This window comes from Nipponia nippon, unplaced genomic scaffold (genome assembly GCF_047370975.1).
Source record: "Nipponia nippon isolate SJK-2023a ecotype South Korea unplaced genomic scaffold, ASM4737097v1 scaffold_2, whole genome shotgun sequence".
NCBI classification, from domain to species: Eukaryota; Metazoa; Chordata; class Aves; order Pelecaniformes; family Threskiornithidae; genus Nipponia; species Nipponia nippon.
The window spans coordinates 122,773,222-122,790,789 of record NW_028262336.1 but is presented as its reverse complement, the minus strand read 5'-3'; the positions used below and the strand labels follow the sequence as shown (position 1 = coordinate 122,790,789).

At 39.4% G+C, this 17,568-nt stretch overlaps 1 protein-coding gene across 2 annotated transcripts in view; it reads left to right on the top strand.

Moving 5' to 3' along the window:
- Positions 1-17,568, top strand: part of TMEM135 (transmembrane protein 135) — a 184,917-nt gene that overhangs the window by 78,322 nt on the left and 89,027 nt on the right. The window contains exon 5 of one of the 2 annotated variants that reach the window (XM_087758855.1): positions 261-326. The exons of the other annotated variant lie outside the window; for it this stretch is intronic. Within the exon in view, the coding sequence (XP_087614981.1) occupies positions 261-326 (66 nt within the window). The remainder of the gene's footprint in view (positions 1-260; positions 327-17,568) is intronic. 2 annotated transcript variants of the gene reach the window in all.

Genomic DNA, 17,568 nt, shown 5'->3' with positions numbered 1-17,568 from the left:
TGTTGCGGGAGGTACCACGCACTGTTTAGGTGGTTACTTAAGCTGAGACCAAAATCCTCGATAGACCTCTCACCTTGCAATAAACCTTTGCCTAACCTGTGCAGACTGGTTTAAATAACTTACTGAAGTGATTCAGTTGTAAAATGGGTGCTGAAGGTAGCTGACACTTCAAAAAATGTTGTAAAAGTTGAAAGAAATCTTAATGAGCTGGGTTGTCTGTTTTTTAAATAACTAATTTGTGTGTGTGTTTGTTGATGCAGGCCACAGAAACATTGTTCCGAATGGCAGTAGCAAGAGGAGCTATTACACCTTTAAGGCATGGAGAAGTAAGGCTAAATATATCCTATTTTTTTTTTCCCCCCACATGTGGTATAACATTTCATTAATGTAATGCTTTATAAATTCTTGGGAGACATATTGTCTTCAGGTAAGTGAAGAGGGCTGGACTATATATAACTTGCATACCTCTGTTATAGTTTTTTTTTTTTTTTAAAGGAGAACAAGAATTTAAATCCTGCCCAGTGGGAGATCAAGTATTCTTCAAAAAACACTCTATTTTTCTCTTTGCCTGAATTATAATTTAGGCTTATAATAGAAGTGACTCACAAGAATGTCCTTTTAGCCAGGCAATTTTTCACTGAATTTTCTCTATTAAAAATGGTAGAATCTAAAGAAATTCATATGAGGTTGATCTTTGTTATTGGGTAGCTGCGGAGAGGTTACTTCATACTTCGTCTGTTCCTTTCAAGGAATCACTAACTTCAGGTAGTATATGAGGTATTAATATGTGAATTATTCTAAAGAGGATAAATATATTTGAATATTATATTGCTCATACATGCCTCTGTTGATGGTGAATATTTGCTTCCTTCTTTGTGTGGTTTTATATCAGGTAAACACTGTTCTGAACATTGCTGATTAAATGCCTCCAATATTAGGTGGTGGAATTTATGCTTAGGTTGAATTTAATTTAAAAAAAAATAAAAAATACTATAGTCAGTCATGACACACTGGAAATGAGAACTGATCTGAGCATCGCCACAGCTGGATGCTACAGTATATAGGGTTTTAAATGTAGAAACCTCAGTGTTTTTTCATGGCAGTCTGATTTTGATCAAATTCCTAGGTAACTTTGTGAAAAGTTCGTATAGTAGACAGAGTATTCAATCTGGAATCTAGACCTAGACTTACCCTGGAATCCCAGCTGTGCTGTAAAATGTTCCTTATGCTGATGAAGTTGCCTTAATATCTCTTTTCAGATGAAGTAATGTATCTTTGCATCAGTGTCTGAAGATGTTCCTGACATTTCCTGTCCTGACATTGTCTGTAGTTTTAGCTTTTCTGAATATGGATCCTTTATAATTTTTTATGTACTGCTCTTCATTCTTTTCTACAGAAGAGTATAATGCAGTTTCCAGAAGTGTTAGTAATGGAATATGTGCAACGCTTCCAAATTACCTCTGTTTAGTTTTTTTCAGTGAAGGGTACTTAATTTTCTGTGTTTTAATGATCAGGTTTCCCAGAGAGTTTGTGGAATCTCCATCCTTGTAGTTACCCAGTGAATGGTGTGAATTACGGAAAAACCAAACGATGTATTTTTTTTTTTAAAGTGTAACTAATTGTATCATGGAATGCAAAATACTGGGATGATTACAGGCATAATGATCTCTGTTGTGAACGATATTAGTAATTTCTGTGTCTGATACATCTTATGTTGAGCCAGTTCAGCTCACTGATGTGGCGGAAAAAGTTCCACTTTTTTCTTCAGATATTCCCTCTGGACTTCTATCAGTTAAACTGCCTCAAGGGCTAGAGAGAACCAGATGAGGAGCAGCAAGATAAGGGGGTGAGAGAATGTAGCCGTGATTAGCAAGAACGGAACTGTGTGAAAGTTCATCTATTTGATGATGGTGAACTTTACGTTGGTGTACTGTGTCCTGTGACACTATTTCCGAGGTATTCCTTGGGCTTCAGTGGAAATGCAGTTAATGCTAAGCTAGATAATTTATAGATAAAACACGTAAGAATTGTCCAGAGTTGGCTTTTTGTGTAACAAGGCAGTGGGAGAAATAAAAAGACCTTTTTTGTTTCTTATATTTTTATCAGGCTATATGCAGGGGGAAAAAATATTTTGACTCGAGGAAGATCTTTTCATTAAATTCCATTGTGGAATTATAATTCATTTAATCTGAAAATGAGGAATGACATTAATCAAATGAAATGAATTTTTCCAGAAGAAACATCTAATTATCAAGAGTCATATTAAAATTTTTTTTAGCTCTTCCAAGAAATTGCTAAATGTTTGCACAGTGCGTAAGTAGAAAGGGAGCCAGAAAAAAAGTTGAATATGAACTAAAGTTGACTGTATTCTGTTTGAGAAGTGCGAACTTGGCAGTGAAAATCAAAGCAGAGCAACTTGTTTATTGGAAATTCCAAACTACGGAGGCAGCAGTCCAAATGTGCAAAAGTGCTGTTCAGCTTTCCTAGCAGTACTTAAAAACGTAACCCCATTTAACATTTAAGAGGGGGTAAAACTATTCAATACTAGAAGGCAAAAATCGTGTAAATACTTTTTTTTTAAATTCATAAATTAAAAAAAAATGACTATTCTGTCTGCACTGCTGAACAGATTAATGCGCAAACATTTATTCTACACAGGCAAAACAGGGTGCATGAAAAGCTATCCATTATAATCCAGCTGTTATCACCAGGTGTATTTATAAGCTTGAATGGGAAAATGAATGAATGGGAAATCCCTTTTCTTCTCCTTCCAGCCTTTCTTTCTCCATTCATTGGGACTCATCAAGCCTTTATGCATATAGAATTTTTAATTTTTTCCTTTATTATTCTTGAAGAAATTGAAAAATGAGGTTGTACTGTTTTTTTGACTTTTGCATGTGGTTTGTAAAATTACTGTTGAGAGTTTAGAAGAGCTGCCAAAAGTAGTTATCAACTTTGAGTAAGTAGTGCTGAAAATTATGTAACTGTGGGATATGGATCATAAAGGTTCCTGAAGAGTCTTCTCAGCAATTCCCTTGCTCCTGATTGGATTGAAGTGTTGTAGCATCCATGGGAGGGAATCAAACCCAGAAACATAATCCATTTTCAGGATTCAATATGTCGTTTTTCATGATAATTAGTTATATCTGTCAGTTGCTTTGTTTTGAGGGTGGAGCAGGAGGCAGAGCCTTGTAGAGCTTATTCGTTTCTGTTAGCACTTCTAGCTTATTCCCAAATGATTCAAAAATTGTATGAACAGATGTGATCACACCAAATCTATGGCTGCGCTTGTGTACAGAAGTCTTGGGGCACGTTTCATTAATGTCACAGGGTTTAGAGTCGGTGGTAGGCATAGCTGAGAGCTGTGCATTCAGGGTGTCTGGACCTGACACCACCTGGAGAGCTTCTCCAGCTGTTTCTTCTGCTTCTGGTCCTCATGCAGCAGGCTAAGGTTTGCTGCCATCTGTTCCTCACGCCATCCAGCCTGTTCCAGACAGACCTGCTGTCTTCGTGGGTGCTGGCTGATGTGGCAGCAGTGATGGAGTTGAGGAAACAAGAGCAACTACAGCCTGCCTGCTGAAGAGGGTGAGAAGAGAAGTAGAAGGAGGCTAGTGCTTGAGAGTTGACTGTTCATGCTTCCCAGTTCTGCATCCCCTGGAGTTTTTGCTGTTGTGTCCTCAACCCCCAGGGGAGAGCCAGGAGGAGTAAGGGTTGGCAGCAGTGGCTATGAGAAGTCACTGGATGCATGGTAGGAGGATGGAATACATTTGACACAGGCTAAGATGAAGTTTGATGACTATACACAGAGAGAGAGAAAACTTCCCTAATTTTAATTGGAAGTGACCAATTTTATTTACGTTGAGCAAGTGATATACCAAAAACAGTGTGTCACATAAGATTTGTACAGTATATGGAGGTACTGAACAAGAAGGAGGGATCTGATTAGGACCATTAGCTTGCAGGACTGATGTTCTCAGTCCCTGTAGAGGAGGGTAACGAATGCACGCAGCCCATCCAGAGAAGGAGCAGGAGGATAAATGGAGAGGGTGGAACCCTTAATGGAAAAAATACTATGAAATACGTAGGCTGACAGGGACAACAGAGAGATAATGGTAGAGGCATGGTTCCCAGAGAGCTGGAACTGATATCAGCCATGCATGAACTCTGTGGATGTTTGTTCATTTCTAATAATATCTTACGAATTTGTAAACTGCCTTAATCTCTTTTCATCTGAAAAATGCTGAGACTTCTGGGTGGAAGAATTCAGGCATGCATCTTTATGGTTCATTAAGTCTATCAGGAAAAAAACCATTGCTGCCTGAGACCTCGAGAAGAGAAGGACCATGGATTCTGCTCTTCTGTCTGAAGTGTTAAGGCATATGGAGAACCTTCAGTATGCTGGAACTTTCAAAATCTTCATATAGTGTCTTGTGATGACAAAGACAGGGAAAAAAATTTGCAGAAGAGAAAGACTTGCATAGGAGAGTCAGAGCAAAAAAAAGAGCTTAGGCTGTATGATAGACTCCATTTTATAATGCCTGCAACAGCTGAGATGTTTTGAAATGGTTTCAAAGAAAGGAAAGGAGTCTTCAGTCTGTAGCATTACAATAGAATGCCATTCATTTAGGATATTTGGTGGTTCCCCCCAGTTATAAAAAGCCTTTGTTCATGAAATGTCATGGGAAACAAAGTGTACAAAGGGATTTCCAGGCTGTGTCTTTAAGTTTCTGAGAGGTTCAGTTCACAGTAGTGGTTGGATTTAGCTGGGGTGCCTGAAGAGAGAGCTATCCAGAGCTGTCGAAGGCTCTGATGAATATATGTATGCATGCATATGCATATCCGTAGGTTCTTTTTAACTGTGAAATTTTATCTTGTGTTGATTCTTTTTAAGAAAGAATTTCAACCTAGGAAAGGAAGGGGATAATGTTAAACTGACATTACTGCTAGCTCAAGGTTCTTTTCCCTCTTCTTCCCTCTCCACCATGTCATAGCAGAGTGCAGTGTAGAGTCCTGGAAACTCACATGTGGAATTAAGTCATGTAGACAAGAACCTTTTTTGTTAACACAAATAACTAATAATTTTTTTTTTTTTTTTCATGAGAAGGGACTTTCTAATTTTACTCGCCATTGGAGCAATTAGAAAGAGATCTTAGGACACCTCAGTCATATTCAGTTATGTGCTTTAAAGGTGACATGGAACAGAGTGCTCATTTAAATGATGATCTCTTTTCTATATAAAGGGGTTTATTCTAGAAATTACCGAATTCTACATTTGCTTTTTAAATTTTGGAGTTTTTCACAATGAGGTTTCTGCTTGTATTTTTGGCCAGCTTCATCTGTAATACATGAAACGCAGGAAGACTTCATAAACGATAACATTTTAGGTTCTGAAGAAGTACCGTGAATCACTTGAGATAAATTTTCATTGAAATAAAATTACTGTGGGCACACTGTTTCCTGTGATTTCAGCTCAGGGGCATACCAGGCCTAATCACTTGCAGGCACTTTAGAAACTGAATGGCAATGGGATAGCGGACATCTGATCCCCTCGCCCTTGAGCCTTCCTATCACAAAGATGTCTTTATTTTCCGGGGTTCAAAAGTTCTGCTCTCAGAGATTACCCCAACATCTCTGGTTTCCATGCTTTTGTCTCAAATACTTTGTACTGTCATGTTAATATGTGAGGAAAGATGTTTTCTCAGATTTACATAAATCTTACAGCAGTAGAGACACTGTAGTTGTGGTCCTGAAGGCTCTCTACTTTTTAAGCCTTCTGTCTTTAGCCAAGGACACATGTAAAAAGCAGTGCTGTTAGTAAAAATGAGCCTTGTTTGTCCTCACTGAAATGATAATGCTTCCTAGCCAACCGTGTTTGAAATTACAGAAAAAAATCTGGTTTCGTACAAGGAAACTTAAATTTTTCTAAGGCCGTGTCGTAACATTCATGGGCTTTTTCTGCCTTCGTAGAATCAGAATCGTTAAGGTTGGAAAAGACCCTTAAGATCGTCGAGTCCAACCGTTAACCTAGCACTGCCAAGTCCACCACTAAACCATGTACTCAAGCACCACGTCTGCCCATCTTGTTGGCCCCGGCCCAACGATCCAGCCTGTCCAGGTCCCTCTGTAGGGTCTTCCTGCCCTCCAGCAGATCAACACTTCCACCCAACTTGGTGTCATCTGCAAACTTACTGAAGGTGCACTCGATCCCCTCATCCAGATCATCAATGAAGATACTGAACAGAACAGGCCCCAGTACTGAGCCCTGGGGAACACCGCTCGTGACCGGCCGCCAACTGGATTTGACTCCATTCACCACCACTCTCTGGGCTCGGCTGTCCAGCCAGTTTTTAACCCAGCGCAGAGTGCACCCATCCAAGCCGTGTGCAGCCAGCTTCTCCAGGAGAATGCTGTAGGAGACAGTGTCAAAGGCCTTACTAAAGTCCAGGTAGACAACATCCACAGCCTTCCCCTCATCCCCTAAGCGGGTCACCTTGTCCTAGGAGACCAGGTTAGTGAAACAGGATCTCCCTTTCATAAACCCATGCTGGCTGGGCCTGATCCCTCGGTTGTCCCACACTTGCTGCATAATGGCACTCAAGATGATCTGCTCCATGACCTTTCCTGGCACCGAGGTCAGGCTGACAGGCCTGTAGTTCCCCGGATCCTCCTTCTGACCCTTCTTGTAGAGGGGCGTCACATTTGCAAGTTTCCAGTCATCTGGGACCTCCCCGTTTGACCAGGACTGCTGATAAATGATGGAGAGTGGCCTGGCCAGCTCCTCTGCCAGCTCCCTCAGTATCCTTGGGTGGATCCCGTCTGGCCCCATGGGCTTGTGAGCATCCAGGTGGAGGAGCAGGTCGGTGACTGCCACCTCCTCGACAACCGGGGCTTCATTCTGCATCCTATCTCCATCTCCCAGCTCAGGGGCCTGAAAACCCCGAGGATGGCCAGTCTGACTATTAAAGACTGAGGCAAAGAAGGCATTAAGCACCTCAGCCTTCCCCTCATCCTTCGTGGCAAAGTTTCCCTCTGCATCCAACAAAGGAGGGAGATTCTCCCTGGCCCTCCTTTTGTCGCTGATATATTTGTAAAAACAGTTTTTGTTATCTTTAATGGTGGTGGCCAGTTTAAGTTCTAGCTGGGCCTTTGCCTCTCTAATCTTCTCCCTGCAAAGTAGGATCGTCAGTCTCTTGGATCTTATCTTGTGGGTTTTTTCCCTCCTGGTTAAGGGTTGCTAGTACACAGAAGAATTAGTATTTTTTTGATTTAATATATTGCAAAACAACATCCATTTAATTTAACCAAACCATATTTTCTGAATATGTAGTGTAAGATCCAAAGTGCCGATAGGTTTCAGTATTAATTTCTCTTATCATTACCCTCTTATTTTTGAAGGGCATTTGAAAAACTAAAAGGAAGGAGTTGCTTGCAGGCAGGTATGAGTCCCTTTACAAGGAGGTCTCTTCTCTCTCTGTCCCCAAGAGAATAATCTGTACCTTAATTTTTAGCTTTTTTAAAAGAAATGTGTTTAAAAAAAAGAGAAAAACGTATCCTCGATCAGTGTTCTGAAACTTCAATTAAAAAAGCCCCTTTAAATTATTGGCATACATAGATACAGCTTTCCGTTGAGTGAAATCTTTTTTGGAAGTAATATTGAGCCTGTCTTTTTTAAGTTCTTGTAAAGGAGCAGCAAATGGATAAAATGTATCCATAAGACTAGAACTGTTTTATAGTCTATCTATTTAAGGTTTTGGTTTGCGGTATGTGTCAGAAGTATTTAAAAATAGTACTGGTACCTGGAAAATCCTTCTGGCAGGTCACAATGGTAACAGTTCAAAGGTAATTTAATTGCTGAAGACTGGCATACCTTATCTATATTATCTGGAAGTAAGTCAGAAGTAAATAATTCTTCTGATTAAATGCAGTGAAAACTAAAGCTTGATTGGAGAGAGAGAGAGAAAGAGGGAATGCCATTCAACCCTGGGGAGGAAAACCGCCAGCTCACCTTTGAGGTGTTCCAGTGTACAAGTGATGTTTTTGCCATGTATTCAGTTGTGTGAAGGTATTATTTGTCTAGTTTGCCCTGGATTATCAATTTTACGCGGTTTATAGGTTTTCAATTTATTTTTAATCATGAAGAGAAAAGTAAATTTGTCGCAAAACCTGAGTTAAATATAAAGAACTTTTCTGCTCTTTTAATATGCGACTTGCCTGGGGATATTTAGTTTCTTACTAAAAATCATCATGAGCTTTGAAAAATTATTGACCTACTCCCAATAATTTTGAAGTGGAGTAGTGGGATTCGTGGGTTAGGGAACGTGGAAAATGAATACATTGTAGGTATCGTGTATGGTGCAGATTTAAGGTAGAAATACATGAAAGTAGGATAGTGGCTACATGTTCCAGAGTATGGAGAGTAACCACTGAAGAAAGATAACACACAAGTTTGGAAACTTAGAGAACTGACGATTTCAGTTCTGTTTTGAAAGTTATCTAGGTGATTCGTGCTTTGTGTTTTTCTTTTAAATGTAGTGGAAGTATAGTCTGTTTATTTTTCATAGAGTGGAACACTGTGGTTTAGTACTGAAGTGTTTGACATACCATGATATGCATTATTTTTATTATAAAGTAATTTTTTTCAATGCAGGCTGATGGTATGTATTTATCTTAGGATAATCATAACTTCCCCTTTGTGAAGTGAAACATAGGGGTAAAGAGTAAATTGAATTATGCTCAGAAGTATTTGTCAGGTATCTTCCACCAAGAAGTTTTTGACAAGAAGTAAGGAGGGAATTACCTATTTTAAAGACTTCTTTACTTTGTAATACCTTGCCTGTATATTCCAGAGTTCTTATTCTTTTTTATCAGCAAAATGTGAGTGCATTGCAAATATAGACCATACAAAGTTATGGTAACAAAACTAAATGTGAGGAAATATATTTACTTCCCAGTCTAGTTTTTGATTTAATGTGACTTTGAGTGGTCAAGAAATATGGTACTGGGAAGTATATGAGATTGTTTTCTTAAGATGATTGTTCTTAATTTCTTTCTCATCAAAAAATGTAGTTAGTGTTTGTCATTTCAAATATAGACATTTTTCTTCCGTAACCCAACATCATTTGTTTAATAACTATTCAAATTACTGTCTTATATGTCATGGCCTTGGAATGAAACGGTCATCTTGCTATACTTGAAACCTGCCTCCAAAGACAGGGTCTGGCAACTCTGTTGTTCTGCCAGAGCAAAGATAATCTCTAGGGAGAATTTTACTTCTATTCATGAAGAAAGGCAGAATAGGTATTACAGGAGGTAGGTACTTGAATAATGCTTCTTTCTCACTTTGGTGTTGTTGATGCTAATGTTATGTTAATGCATTCTTACAGCTGAAGAAATAGGCAATAGTAAAAAGCTATTTGAACTGATAAAGCAAAGAATGTGTTCACATTTCTGTATGCATTTAAGAATGTTAAATACATGCTAAAGATGTAATTAAAGCATACACTCAACTGATTTTCAGTTTCCATGCAAGTTGTTTGACTGAAGTTATTGGAATAATAGTCTTGCCAATGTATGAATGCGCTGTCGTATTCTCTGACACTTTACAATAGAAATGTATGCGTGTCAGCTAACTCATTGCTTATACTGTATGGAGAGGCACTTTGAAGAAGGGATAGTTTAAATTTAGTGTAAACGTTATTTACATTCCATGATTTCCAACGAATGAAATTTAATGTTCCTTGAGGAAAGCAATGCAAATGTAAAAAACATGTTAAAGGGATTGTCAATGTTTCCTGCTTGCTCTTTAGAATTATCATTGAATTCAATTATTTAAATCATGTCCTCTCATTTCTGTGGCAGATGTAGGAGTGGCTCATGACCATTCTTGAAAGCCCAGTTGATGGGACAAATCAGTTTGACAAGAAACAAATACCAAGATAGATTGCAATCACTGAGGAGTTGAGATCAATTTTGGACTTTGCATCATAGGCTTTTTCCTCTGGTCAAGTGACTGGGGATAAAAGGAAATCACTGTATTTCTTCTTGTCCAGTCGTTTTTAATATAATCACAGAATGGTTTGTGTTGGAAGGGACCTTAAAGATCATCTGGTTCCAGCCACCCTGCCATGGGCAGAGACACCTTCCACTAGACCAGGTTGCTCAAAGCCCCATCCAGCCTGGCCTTGAACATTTCCAGGAAGGGGGCATCCACAGCTTCTCTGGGCAACCTGTGCCTCACCACCCTCATAGTAAAGAATTTCTTCTTTATATCTAATCTAAATCTACCCTCTTTCAGTTTAAAGCCATTACCCCTCATCCTATCACTACAGGCCCTTGTAAAAAGTCCCTCTCCAGCTTTCTTGCAGGCCTCCTTCAAGTACTGGAAGGCTGCAATAAGGTCTTCCCAGAGCCTTCTCTTCTCCAGGCTGAACAACCCCAACTCTCTCAGCCTGTCCTCATAGCAGAGGTGCTCCAGCCCACTGATCATCTTCATGGCCCTCCTCTAGACCCGCTCCAACAGGTCTGTGTCCTTCTTATGTTGGGAGCCTCAGAGCTGTGTGCAGTACTCCTGGTGGGGTCTCACGAGTAGTAGCGGGGTAGAGGGGCAGAATCCCCTCCCTCGCCCTGCTGGCCATGCTTCTTTGGATGCAGCCCAGGATACGTGGGAGATAATGTTCTCATGTGTTCTGCTGTTCCAGTCCAAGTTATTTTATGCTCCTTACCCGTATGTTAGACTTGTTAAAATATCTTTGATCATGCACAAACAAAAAAATGCACAAACAAAAAAAGTAAGCATCTTCAGTAACTTGTAATTGTCCTGTATATAAACAGATTGCATAAACCTAAATGCAATTTGAAATGCATTATTTGGGGTTTCTAAAGAGAGGATGAATGTGCTACAGGCAGTGAGAAAGCTCTTTCTGTTTCCTTTTTGATGTTCAAAGTTTGGTGAAAATCATACAAATAATAGTTTATATTTTCTTATTGATGAGTAATTTTAGAGTGTAGCTGGTGAACTGATAAGGAGTAAAAAAAATGAAAGGAAAGGGAGAGATATGAACAGAATGAATGAAATAAGTGGTAATAACTAATATTTCTCCCATAAGATCCTCATAGTCAAGCAGTTGAAGTATGGGCTGGATGAGCAGACAGTGAGGTGGGTTGAAAAGTGGCTGAACAGCTGGGCCCAAAAGGTAGTGATCAGTGGCACAAAGTTTGGTTGGAGGCCAGTAACTAGCAGTGTACCCCAGGGGTCAATACCAGGTCCCATCCTGTTCAACATCTTCATTAACGATCTGGATGATGGGGCAGAGTGTACCTTCTGCAAGTCTGCTGATGACACCAAACTGGGAGGAGTGGCTCATACACCAGAGAGATCTGCTGTCATCCAGAGGGACCTTGACAGGATGGAGAAATGGATTGACAGGAACCTCGTGAAGTTCAAGAAGAAGTACAGAGTCCTGCAGCTGCTGTAGAGCAACCTGAGGCACCAACATATGCTGGGGCCATGCAGCTGGAAAGCAGCTTGGCAGAAGAGGACCCGAGGGGCCTGGTGGACACCAAGTTGAACATGAGCCAGCTTCATGGGCACTTGCTGCAAAGAAGGCTAATAGTATCTTCGGCTGCATTAGACAAAGTATTGCCAGCAGGGCGAGGGAGGTGATGCTTCTGCTCTACTCAGCACTGGTGAGGCCACACCTGGAGTGCTGGGTTCAGTTCTGGGCTCCTCAGTACAAGAGAGACATGGACAACCTGGAGGGAGTCCAATGAAAGACCACAAAAGATGATAAAGGGCCTGGAGCATCTCTCCTGTCAGGAAAGGCTGAGAGAGCTGGGACTGGTCAGGCTAGAGAAGAGAAGGCTTGGGGTGGGGGGGTGGGGTGGGAATCTTATCAATGTATATAAATACCTGCAGGGAGAGTGAAAAGAAGACAGAGCCAAACTCTTCAGTGGTGCGCAGTGCCAGGACCAGAGGCAATGGGCACAAACTGAAACACAGGAGGTGCTGTCTGAACATCAGGAAACACCAGACGCCGTAAGTCTGGTACCACACTCCAGTGAGCTGCAATCAGTTCATACTTAAAAATCTTTGATCTTCTTCCTTCTTTTAAAGAACTTCTATGAGTTTGCTCTGGGAGCCCAACCCTATACCTAGATACCAGCATGTCTAGGGGAACAGTCTAGCCTCGGACATTTAAGTACCTCTACAAATGTAAAGCAAGTCCTTGTTATGGAAAAGGTCAAATGCCATTGCTCAGTGCTCAAGTGTGAGCATTGGGGGCACTTTGAGAATCAGGAATAGTGGGCGTTAATAGAACTGCATGTTGTTAAAGTTCTGTAGTAACTGCCTGCATTGGTTTATTGTAAGGATTTTTTGTAGTATTTTTACAATATTAAATCGCCGCCTTCTCAGAAAGAATTATATTGTTTTTCTTGACTAGTATCTTAGCGTGAGCTGGTTACGATAGGTGAAGATCTGGTCTGCCAGCAGCAGGAATGTTAGCCTGAGTGAACTGTTGGAACAAGTCTCCCACTCTGAACCGTGAAACCGATCTGTTCCTGTCGGTTACAATTTTATGGAAACTAATTCTTTGTTGATGGAATCAGGTGAAAAATATGTGGTTCTGATTAACAAACAGTATGCAGAGTTTCTTAAGGTCATGGAGAGCATTCCTCTGGACATGTGCATGTATTCAGGTGTGTGTGTATGATTATGCACATATATATATATTACATATGCATCTTCCTATATTAAAAATCACAGGCAGTTTAGTTTTCTCTTTTTATATATACTTGTTTTTAAATATTTGTACTATAATTGATAAATTTATAATATTAAATATTTTTATTATAGTAGAAAAAACATTCAGTTTCATTGTTTCTAAGTTTCAGAAACTTGTGTTTTTAAACTCATCAACCCTCAAAATAATATTTAGTATAACTATGTAACAGACACTCAAATAATGAGCCTTTTTTGAAGTAGCACTGTTTTCTGTAGGAAATATGTATTATACAAGTGACTGCCTGGATAAAATAATGACCTTTCATTTTTAAGTATCCTGCAGAGCTGCAAAAAATAAACTGGTATCTGCCGTCTGCCTAATGGACTGCTCACCACATCACCACATGCAATTAAGCATAAGTGATTTTTCTGCTCAAGACAGGCTCAAGACTGATTTAGCAATGGAACTTAATTACATCTAGCCCGTAGAGAAAATGGCCCAACAAGGCTGAGGTTGTTGGCAGGGCAATGTGGGAAAGCTATTGCTGAAACTCCCTTCCCTGTTTGTGGTTTTCTGTTAGCAGTACTTAGCACTGTTAACCTTCAATTAAGCAAATATTCCCACAAAAATTGTTCATTGTTATTTCTTTCTTTGTTACGGCTAAAGAGAAAGATAAGGAAACTTTGCAGCTTCTTAAAAACAAGTGATCTGATCAAATCCAACTGCTTCACTGTATGGGTGAAGTTCTTCTGTGCTAATGGAAATTAAAACGTAAAAAGTAGCTCTCAAATGCCTGTATAAGTGTAAGGTCACCATTCTGGCCATAGAAATCTCAGGCTAAAAGCTAAAGCTAAATGCACACGTGCTTCTTGACAATTTAGGTGTCGTAGGTAGATTGTTATTTTGTACTCAGGTTATAGGAAGAAATGGTGAAGGACCTGAATATTAAAAAAAAAAAATAATCATATTAACTATTTCATACTCAAAATTGCTTCATTTGAGTTTTTAGGAATGTGTTATTTAAAGGAAACAGGAACTTCAATTCTTTGACTCCAAGGAATACATCTGGAATAACAATTCAGAGGGACATATGGCATCAATTGCCTTATATTTTCCTATATGGGGGTTCTGATTGCAGTAAAAGGGAAAACTGTTCATTAATTACCTAGAATTAAAAATACAAATACTGTGGTGTTGTTGATTTATATAGCCTGTTGAAGTACGGTGAATTTGGAAAAAAATGTGGAAGTTGAGCAAAGAAAATTGACTTTTCTGTTTATCACCTGTGACAATAATTTGATTTACTTTTGTAGTATATTTTGCCCCTTAAAGGTTTTGGCTCCCTTACTCTTACCTCTTCATATGGATAAATCTCTCATTCACCACCTCTATGTCATTTTCATTTACAAAGAGAAGTAATATTGCAGTTGTAATTAGTTCAATATAATTGCCTTCTCAGTAGTGCTTGAAGTCTTGTTCCTGCTAACAGCTATGGGCATGTTTATTAATGGAAATATTCATGGTAACGAAACTAAACATGTGCCTAAATATTTGCAAGAGCGTGCAGCGTGAGACGCTAATTCCCAAAGGCACGTTTAGCACATGCTCTAGTGCTTTACTCGGTAGGGAGCGAATTTACGTATGTGTATAAGTCCCCTTGATTTCAACAGAATTTAACCAAATAAGTGACTTAAACTTTTTGCTAGACAGGAAATAATAACTTAAGCATGTACTTGAATTTTTTTTTTTTTTTTTTTTTTAAATCCCAGCATTGAAAAGCTCATTGGAATGACCACTGTCTTAGCCTTATATTTACCATCCCTGGAATATTTAGCACCTCTGGCTTTTATTTACCATCTCTGGTGTATCTGGGTATTTCTCATTATCACGAAGAGGAGTAGGTTTTGTTTGGGTAGTAAAGAGGCATTTAAAAAATGATGCTAAGGTTTCTCCTTAAATGCATTAAGTATAGCTTTCAATAATCTATTTTGTAGATGGCCTTGTAGCACCATCAGTCAGTAGAGTTTATCAGTCTGTCCCTTTCTATGCCTGTTTTCAGGTGCATATATTTTTACTTTGAACTGCTCAGGCTGAAGTTTCTAAAGCAAATGAGGCTGGTGCCTCTCAGATAAGTGTCCTTCGCTACGCGATCTTGATTCACCTCCTTTCATGAAGGAGGCCGAGGTCTTTTGCAAAACCCAGCACGTGACAAAGTAATGAAAGACACATGCACTCAGAGACCTGAATTACAGTTGCACCAGCAACATGTGTCAAGAACCACATGAACTTAATAAGGGGTGACTCCTGCTCCAAACAGTTAACTCCCTAAATAAACTTGGAAAAAGGCTGGAAAAAAGTGTAGTATTAACGTCTCCACATGAGGCTTGGATAGGTAAGCGAGTAACTTGGAGTCATACAAGTAAAAGTGAAAAGTAAGCTTTTTATCTCTTCAGCTACAAGGGCAAAATGCCACCGGTTATTTTGCAGTAGCTCGTGCAATAGCTGTACTTAATTCCTATCATAAACTAGGGGTTACCTGCAGCGACAGAGCGCTGGTCTTGATAGTCCAAGTGGTCTCCTGCAGTTTTAGGTTCCAGTGGCTTAGCAACCTCAGTTCTTTTCAGCCATCCAGAGATAAGGTAATGCTCAGGCCGCCCTGTAAACTTCATGCTACAAATTTAGTGACTAATAATATTGTTGGGATGTAAGAAGAATCATACCGCTTTGCCTACTTCTTGAATTTCACTGAAGTTTGGAAGCTAAGCTTCACTCCTATAGAAGAAAAAGCTGGTGTTTTATTGGGAAAATGCTGACAGCATTGCTGCCTCCTTTCGTGTATTACTGAACTGTTTGTAATACAGGTAGAGATGAACTGTGTGCTTTACAAAGTTCCCCTCTGGTTTTATAATTTTCTAAGACAGGTATTTTGACTCCCATGCATGTGTTGGATTTTAAATCTCTGTTAACTTGTTTGTAAGAAGAGTTCAACAGTCGTTTTTAATTTACTTCTCTGAATTTTCTTTGCTCTCAACTGTGTCATTTTATGGTCTGTGCAGAATGGAACTGAACAGAGGCAGATGTGGAAATATTTCTTTTCAGTAACTGTGTTTTGTACACAATGTACTTCTGTGGCATTCATTACAGCTCATTGGACTTTGTGTCAATTCAGGAGAAGAACATAGACAAATAAAATTTCTGTGTGTCATCTACGTGCCCTTGAACTCAGTTTTACTTTGCAAGGACTGTGTGCAAGAGACCGTGAGTGGGTACAAGTTTCCCGTCATGAGAAAAGTGCTTGGAATTCCAGACATTTGGAAGTGTGCACATATGTTTAATAAAACTTTTTTTTAAGAAAAGACGCTTTTAAGTTGCTGAAACTCAGAACCTTTGTGTAATCAAATCTGACCCTGGAACTGTTTATCAGACTTAAAGAAAGTGCCCTTCACTTACTTTTTATTTGAATGGTAGTGATGATGTGTAAAGGAAAGACTGATTGATATCTGTTTCCATGTTCTTGGTAGCCACTGAAGATCTTCAAGTTATTTCTCTTGTTTCATCTTGAATAGAAAAGAGCCATTTAAAAGCAGCAGCTGATAAACAATGTGGCCTGGTAGACGCAGTGGTTATCAAGAAATAATTTCAGTGTGAGACATTAAATATCTATTTTACTAAGCATGTCCTTCCAACAGTTAACTGTACTTGTGAAACTGCCTTCAATTAGTGTTTTTTCATAACTTAATCTCCCAATATAGATTATTTCAGTTCAAGTTTATGCAATTTCTAGAAATAGCATTTAGCATTGAGGTTCACAAAATATTTTGATTATTTTAATGTGACAGTAATATGGGAAATATTGTTAAAAGTAATGGAACTGTGTGCACAAAAGACAGAAACACACCATTATGGTAAATTGTATTCATCAGCTTGGTGGAACTGTATTAAATGCAGTCTCATTTGAGCTTAACTACATGATACTGTAAAATATCACTCATTAGTACTTTGCTAACATTGCACAGATGGTTTATATGGCAGTTGATCAGTTAATGCAGGGGAAAAAAAGGTAGTTTATCCTAAAATACACTATGGAGAGATTTGTTTTTATTGACTCTAATAAATGCTTTGGGATGAATTTTGCTCTAGCATATATTAAAATACCAGTACAAGGTTTTATTACAACAGCTATCAAAGTGCCACTCAACAATGGACATGGTGACAAATAACTGGCTAAAAAAGGGTTCCTCCCTCAGTTGCTTGCCTCAAGGCATTTTTATGCAAGCAAAATTATAATTTGAGGTTACGTTACTGATACTGGAATGAAAAGTGACAGCTGTGTAACATTTCAAATGCTGTGCTTATGTCTGAAGCAGAGAGAACAGTTTGTGCATTTGAAAGTTACAGAGGATTTTAGAGAAGCTGGATAAAAGGGTTCAGAATTGATCAGCTCCCACTTGATTCCTTCTCAGTTTGCTGGCCCTGCCTGTGAGACGTGAAGGTGTCGTGACTAGGCGTGACGATACAGCCGGCAGCGCGGCGGCTGGTGCTCTCCTCTTTGCTGTCTTCTCCAAAGGGTGATCGTGGGCTGGGTTTGGAGTGGGTGTTCATCCACACTGCTAGGGCAGGGAGGATCCTGCAACTAGCCCTGTGCATGCTACCTAACGCTTGGCGTAATCCCTGCTTCGGTATAGTTTTAACAAGCCTTAATACCTTCTTAGCCTAAGTGCTCCCTCTGCTCATGCCATACCAGCGCTTGTCACTTCTGAGACACCATGTTACTGCCCTTCCTTTCGTTATGGACCATATAATGGCCATAAAAGAAGACATTTCGAAGTTTTGCCTTGGGATGTTT